Here is a 7642-nt window from a genome sequence, read left to right on the forward strand (position 1 = left end):
TCAAATTCAATATAGTATATGGAATATGGTTGAATTGGTAAAACCACTTATCACATGAGGAAGCAATGAAATATGAAACATCAAACATATAAGTAACTTCACTTGTATAACTCTTCATGGGTCTTTTTTGTGTGTCCCATGAAAGACGCCACCTGCTCTTTCTCCGTTTCATTCAAATTTATGACTTGTAGAACTGTAGCTATTTGTTTCCTTAGACGTGAGGACGTTAATGTTTTTGGATTTTCAGCGCCACATAATGCTGCATATTCACGAAGAACTGATGATCCATCCATCCATTTGTCTTTACTTCCGATCAAAGCGAATATAAATGGATTTTCATTTGGGACCAATTGATTTTTCTCTCTGCTAGATAGAAGAATTTCAATATATGTCTGAATATTTTTGGGGAAGAGAATTGGAATAGATTTGCTGCCCTTTCCAATGGAAACAATTCTTTTAAAATGCACAGATAACAGCTTTTCTGACTCAGATAATACATTAATGCATTCTTCTTGATTTCTGCTGGTTGTACTCTCCTCATAAGAATCGAGTTTAATATATTGCACATCACCAACTCTTTTTCGATTCAATAGAACAGTCAATACAAGAATAGCCTCGGTTAATGTTTTGAAAGATTTCAGATCATTAATATTTTCTTTCAATACATCAACACTCTGTTCAGCAATATTGACGACATATTCTCTAAATTTAATGACATCGCTTGTTATAGGTAGCGAGTGGGTTTTTTTTCCGTGTTTTTCATTGAGGTCTTTCAATGCTAAACTACTCATGTCGAATTTCCATCTTTCGTCTATCAGTAACCGAAAGTTTTTCACATTCTTAAGTGCTTCTGTGTAATTGGTTACTGGTAAAACAGGATCTTGCTTCAATAGAAGTGTTTTTGCTGCTAAACATGCTAACAATAGGATTGTTCTTAGGTGCATTGCTAAAGAAGGTGATTGAAATGTTTTCGACGTGACATCATTCAGGGAATATTCATTGAATATTCTATATATTCCACGGATATACTTGGATTATGAAAGGGGAAATATTCATAGAATATTCTAATGTAATATTTCAGGAATATTCATAGAATAATCAAAATATTCCAGGGATATTCTTGAAATGTGAATGAATAATTATCTTAGAATATTACACAGCAAATATTCATGGAATATTCACAGAATATTCCAGAAACGTACTGGGGATATGAATGGAGAATATTCAATGAATATTCTTCCAAGTATATTTTTTGAATGATCCCCGTATAATCTCTATTCTGGTATCTTCATACCTACTTTACCTGTTTGTTTAACTGATACTGATAATAATAGAGATTCAATGATTATTGTGTTTTTATAAATGTGTTGATGAAGAGCTAATAAACATTAAAAATGTCAAAAATATCATAGCCATCATTCTCATCAATTCAGTAAATAGTTCTATTTGATGTTTTCTCTTCATCTCTTAGGCCCATTTTGCTAATTTCTAACTATATGAACTGACGATGACTTATCACTGTCGAATATAGTTGAAATAGCCTAAAGCTTTTCATTATTTACTTGGATAATATAAAAATTTTAATTAACTACCACCTCTCTCGACCATAAATCAATACACAAATTGCATTCAAATGTATATATTTAAAAAAAAAAAAACAACTGTGAACTTTATCAACTAAAACACAATAGAATTTCTCATTCTACCGGGATATCTTCACTCACAGGGGCAGCCCTAGAAAGAAAAAATATGTTTGAAGATAATTGTTCAAATAATGAAGGGGAGTAAAATCTACTTAAAACAATGTACTGATTGTATTGTCAATCAACAACTGAGTCATCGACTTGAAACTGGTTATGAAAAAACAAAAGTAAAACTTAATAATTTTCAAATCAAACATTTATCTTGAAATTCAACAATGACTGGTACTGAAAGTTCAAAAAAATAAATGTAATCATTTGGTAAAACATTGCGGTTGAGAAATTTTATATAAAAGAAGTATTTTAATTCTCTTTCTAACAAAGGTTCACTTTTGCTAATTGTTTTCTACAAATGGTGATTAGTAGATGTGAATTATCTTTTTAGTTTTCAAGATATTTTCAGTTACTTTTGTCAATAATTATTACTAAAAATAACTCACTGTTGCCTTTTCAGTCTTTCTGTGGATTTTGCCAAGTACGCAGAAACAACCACCTCAATGTCCTTTAAAGTTGTATTTTTATGGCACCGTTGTATAGCATCTACAAATGTAAAGAATATATTACTTTATTTACTGATAAATGTTTTTATAGACACCAATGAATCATATATAAATTATATATCTTTAATCGTACTAATAAGTGATAAAAATTGTGAAATGTTTATATTGCAACTGTCAATTTCCTAGAAAATCAACTGAGGAGTTAATTTACTTGACTTCGTTAAAAGTACACTTGAGCTTATTGTTTACTATTATAGCGATAAATCTTACCCAAAACGCAAGCACAAATTTTTGTGTTCTTGAAAATTTTTTTATGTTTGTGTCCATGTAAACTATACTCTGCGGCAAATTTATCATCCAATATTTTTTTGAGGAATCGACGTGAACATTCTTTAAAATCTTTGCCCCCGATTCGACAGAGAATATCAACCTGAAAAATGATAATGAAGTTATTCAGAAATGATTCATGAAAAACAAACTTTCCTTAAAAGACATTTTAGATAATATATTGTTAACAATTTCAGCTGATATACTTACTAGATTTTTATATGCTGCCTCACTTATCAATATCTTTTCTATGTGGTTTAACATATTTTCATTTTTAATCGGGAAATCTGTATAGATATCTATAATTTCATTTTCCTCTTGATTTTTCTCCAATGATTGTGGTTTTTCCTTAATATATATTGAAATATTATCCACTTTTCTGGATATTTCTTCTAATTTTGCCTCTAAATCTCGCAACATTTTATTTGTTTTCACCAACATTCCTATGCAAGTTTTCTTAAATTTATTGTCATCTAGAAAAGAATGATGAGAGAATAGTGATATGTGAATAGTAGAATATGAAATAAAGGTACCTGTTGAAATTGTACTTTCTCCAAGATCATTTTCTGAATCTGAAAAAAAAATTAATTTTATATTTTGCAATATTGAGACATTTAAATCATACTGAGCAGGAAAGATATGATTAAAAACGAATATATACAACTAACTCACTTTTACTGAAGTCATCATTTCCAAGTTGTTCAGGTAAACAAGTTGACGATTCATAATTTTTCACCGGCATCACATTTGAGACTGAAAAAAAATTAGTTTGTGAAAACTCAATGGTACCTAGTCCCGAAGACTACATCTAAGAAACACATTGCATGTCTTGCAATATTTGATGTGTTTGTTTATAAATTTCTATAAAATTTGTCTATTGAGGTTATTCTAATTGGTATTCTTGACATCACAAATATGTATGAAACAAGAGATATCGTTAAAATTGCTACTTACCTGATTCAACCTGGCTCTCTCGGCAAGCATTTTTTTCAGACTGATTGGTGCCTGAAATAAAATGTGTTGTCTGTATACATAAAGCACTCTCTGAGAAAATTATTATGTATAGAAAATTTTAGGAAAAGTACCTAACATATTCAAATGGATAATATGCTGTAATATTTTAAAACAAAATTTATAGAAATCACAACTTACCCTTTCTGATAGGTCTACGTATTTGTGGAATCTCTAAATCTGATTCTGTTTCACTGTCAGAGGAGTAGCTTTTCTTCTTTGGTTGTCTTTTCTCTGATACCACATCGACCTCAGATAGTTCTGAGGTGACACAACATTTGGAGGCTTTCGCACAAGCGATTCGGAAAGTGTCATACTTCTTTTCTCTCATTAGTACCACACTGTACTCCCGCCAATCGTCTCCAGGCTCTGTTTCATGTCTAATTGCCTTTTCCATTCGACTTATTGGAAATGGAGGGTAAAATAATGTTTTTTTAGTTTTATTGTACCAACATTCAGGTACAGCCTCAATTTCATCTGATTCTGTGAATTTCACTATCAGCCAAGGCATCCTAGAAACATGAAATTCAAGAAAAATTATATAATAAATGAACATTGAATTATGAATGACACAATTGTTTGTGTGTGATCTTCAGTCACACACACACACACACATTCTGTCTTGATCAACTCACAGATTTTGATGATTTGATAGTAATACCCCCATTCACTAACCATTTCAAGTTAAAAATGAATAACTTATCATGTAAGTCTTAGTTTCTAAATAGCAAAACCATTTATTTTGGCCAATGCTCAACAAATAAAGTTAGAAAGCTTTAACAAGTACTAATAGAACTCTTGGTGTGTAAAATTTTGTTTATTTATATCATTAGATAAATACTGAAAGTACAAATGGACAATTTAACTGCTAGTAAAACACAAAAATTTAAAAAAAACCTAATGTCCACCGTCAGTTCCCCCCAAACTATGAACTATGGGTAGTCAGGAAAATTAACTGTATTCTATGACGTTGATCTTAGTTTGTGTTTTTGATGAATTCGGGTCTTATTCTGCTATTACAACCGAAATTGTTAAAGCAACCAAACCCCTCAGAAGCATCTTCACTCCTGTCGGGCATGAATTAAAGGAAAAACTACAAAAATATCATCATAAGGTACACGTACGAGTTTATGGGATATATCATTTATCAACCAATATTTCATTTCACCTAAACTGTGAACACTGAAAATGTTTAGTAATGACGAGGCTAGTGGTAAATCAAAGAAATCTGATTTATTTATGTATGCTTGGCCAATCATAACATAATTATTCAATACTGTGGAGAAGGCAAAATTTTTTATTTCTATCACTGTCCCATCTTTCAAAGCACAGCACGAATCTCTGAGAGTGCACGAAAGCCTAAAATTTGAAACAGCAACTGATTTGAATTCTGGGGCAGAACATCCTTCTATCAATGGACCATCACAATGAGATTTTATCAAATTGAAACCTAATATTTTCTGAGAGATATTTATTTTTCTCCCACAGTTAAATGATTCAAAGTAACGACGAATCACCTGCTGTAAAGGTTTACCATGCTTTCTAATCAATGTTCCCAAATACTGAAGAAAGTTTTCACTTTCAAAGTTACTAAAATTATCGAGTATTCCAAATCATCTACTAAATGTAATAAGTTATGGAAATTGTGAGTTAATAAATGGACTCCATAAATTTGTTTAATACTCTTTACAAAACATACAAGTAATTTCTCTGCATAATCGATATACATTGTTAAGTATTTTTCACTCAAAAGAATTCTAATTGACACTGATGATATCAGGAAAGTCTGATATTTCTTTTTTGATAGTATATTTTTCAAAGCAACTGGCCCTGTATATAGTAAAAATTGGCGGAACTCTGTAGCTTTCCACCTCTTTACCTCCCTCAAAGATCTAGGCTTTCTAGCAAAATCAGAAGGTACAAAAGGAATCATATTAATTAAAAATTCTGAAACTCTAGTGAACTCATTACTTGAAAATTTATGAGGAGGTGATCCATAGCACCAGACTGCACAAAGTAGTTTTTTCATCACTCCTAAGAGAACTAAATGCATATAATCCAGAGGAACATCATCTATTATATTGATATTTGGAATATCTAATAAAATGGATCGACCTGAATATATATATATATATATATATATATATATATATATATATATATATATATATATATATATATATATATATATATATATATATATATATATATATCACAGTTATATATAGTTATTTTTGAGGTTTTGGGGGATAGAATTGTCCCATGGGACTGAGTGATCTCCTCAATCTCTATTTCCTATGTTTCCTTCCTTATAGCCTTGGCGATTTCATATGAGCACCACCCTTCCATTATTAGGTCTTTGAACAATGAGTCTCCATTAGTTCGTTTTTCTTTGAAAGGGAGTCCATAGAAAAGATTATGCTAAGAGTCTATAAGTTTTGAATTCGTCCCAGTAATATTATGATACGGATCCTTAAAACCGTGTTTGTGAACCTATTCTGTTTATTGTAAACTAGACCTGCATTGGAGTTTCTGTACAGTTCATGCAGCAATGGAGGAAAGAAAGGCCGCACTCTCAGTAATGTCTCAATAAGCTCATCTTTGGATTCGATCTCGAGCGTGAGCATGTCCAACACTTCCTTGTTTGTTGTGAAGAGAGATAATGCCTCTTTGATGATTTCCTTCGCAGTTATGCTCGCTGTTTTAGGTGATACAACGTTTATACTATAGATGTCCGTGATAATCCTGATCAGCTCTATTCCCGACCTTCTTACCTGGCTAACTTTAATGAATTGTGGAAAAGTACAATATCAAATTGGTTGAGCTGCTTCAGGATAGATACCCATATCGTCAATTTATCGTACAGTTCTCTTATAACATGGTTAGAAAAAGTTGAGAATGGGGGTTCCCCCAGGGTACTCGGCCATAAAACACATAAGAGGATATCTCTGGGGTTGTGCTCACTCGATATTATTCCCTTGCGGAGGAAAAGAGAGAGATACTCAACAGAATATACAAGGAAGACGCTGTCAGGAATCCAATCGTTATTGGCGATATTTTCAGTGACTGTGCTGATCATACAGAGAGGTATTTTTGGAATGTAGGTATCCCATCATGTTCATCCGATATGATCCTCATTGCCCGCTTTGTACCGTTCGAAATCGCCACCCCTTTCAGAAATGATATCTTTCCGCACTTAAGCAATCTTTTCGAGAGCCAGGTTCCTTCAGTCTTCAATTTCCGGCCCAAGCCGGATATTTTTTCATGAATCGCGTCGACAAGTATTTTTCTATACACGTTTAACACGTTCGCTGCGAAATAAAGTACAGTACGTGTTCACGGTGCTAAGACACTTTTTCACCAAATTTATTAAACCTTTTATACATAAGAGACTTATTAAGGTTAAGTGAAAAAGATTCTTCAAAATTTTGGCTAAAAGGACCATGGCGGTAAAAACCATCACGCGCATCTGAGTTCATTATGTTATGCTGATGGCGGTTTTATACGTCATGTCAAATACATATAACATTTCTGGCAAACTATTTATGAAATAAGACGGAACATGTGAATCATAAAATTTATTCATATTCTACAACTTTGCGTGGTATTCAGCGAAACATTTATCCACACATAAATATGGCTTACTGTCACACGCGTTGCAGTGGAAGGTTGTTTCCTTCATCTTTTTTTTGTTTTTGTACCACCAAATACATCTTCTCGACAAAATTCTTCCATTATACCCCATAGAATTTTTGTGGGGATTATGGTTCTTATCCTTGCATGTTAGCGGTGTTTGAAGCTTTTCAGGCACTAGGCTCTCGATTATACTCATTCTGAAATCATACATAGTCATTTTACTCTTTGTTCGTTTTTTGAATAATAGGTAGGAATTGAGCAACAACATTTGAAGGATGTGCAAGCCAAGTTTCTTATTCATTTCCTTTCACATGAGTAATATGCCATCAGCTGAACTTGTCGATCCACCCCGCCCATAAACTTATTGTATTGATATACAGGATTGGGTTTTTCTTTTTGGCGGTTCAATTTATCTGTATAATTCACCATTTCATTTGTAAATTCGGTTGTAATGTAGGGCACGTCCCG

At 32.4% G+C, this 7642-nt stretch overlaps 1 protein-coding gene across 1 annotated transcript; it reads right to left on the minus strand.

The window, feature by feature from the left end:
• Positions 1-1623: 1623 nt before the first annotated feature.
• LOC141483844 (uncharacterized) lies at positions 1624-4669 on the minus strand. Its single transcript, XM_074178723.1, has 8 exons — positions 3680-4669; positions 3482-3532; positions 3200-3280; positions 3061-3099; positions 2738-3000; positions 2471-2630; positions 2141-2240; positions 1624-1734 (listed from the first exon to the last, which is right to left on the minus strand). The coding sequence occupies exons 1-8, from the start codon at positions 4092-4094 to the stop codon at positions 1698-1700; spliced, it is 1146 nt and encodes a 381-aa protein (XP_074034824.1). The 5' UTR covers positions 4095-4669; the 3' UTR covers positions 1624-1697.
• Between the last annotated feature and the right edge of the window lie 2973 nt (positions 4670-7642).

This window comes from Leptinotarsa decemlineata, unplaced genomic scaffold (assembly GCF_025532065.1).
Source record: "Leptinotarsa decemlineata unplaced genomic scaffold, Ldec_3_MD MMD2_P_RNA_scaffold_14, whole genome shotgun sequence".
Lineage (NCBI taxonomy): Eukaryota > Metazoa > Arthropoda > Insecta > Coleoptera > Chrysomelidae > Leptinotarsa > Leptinotarsa decemlineata.

Excerpts from the sequence above, each read along its gene's own strand:
- LOC141483844 (XM_074178723.1), bottom strand. The coding sequence starts at position 4,094 with ATGTTCATTTATTATATAATTTTTCTTGAATTTCATGTTTCTAGGATG. Across the intron at positions 3,001-3,060 it reads AGAAAGTACAATTTCAACAG|ATGACAATAAATTTAAGAAA; the intron begins GTACCTTTATTT and ends ATTCTTTTCTAG. Across the intron at positions 1,735-2,140 it reads GAAAGACTGAAAAGGCAACA|GGCTGCCCCTGTGAGTGAAG; the intron begins GTGAGTTATTTT and ends TTTTCTTTCTAG.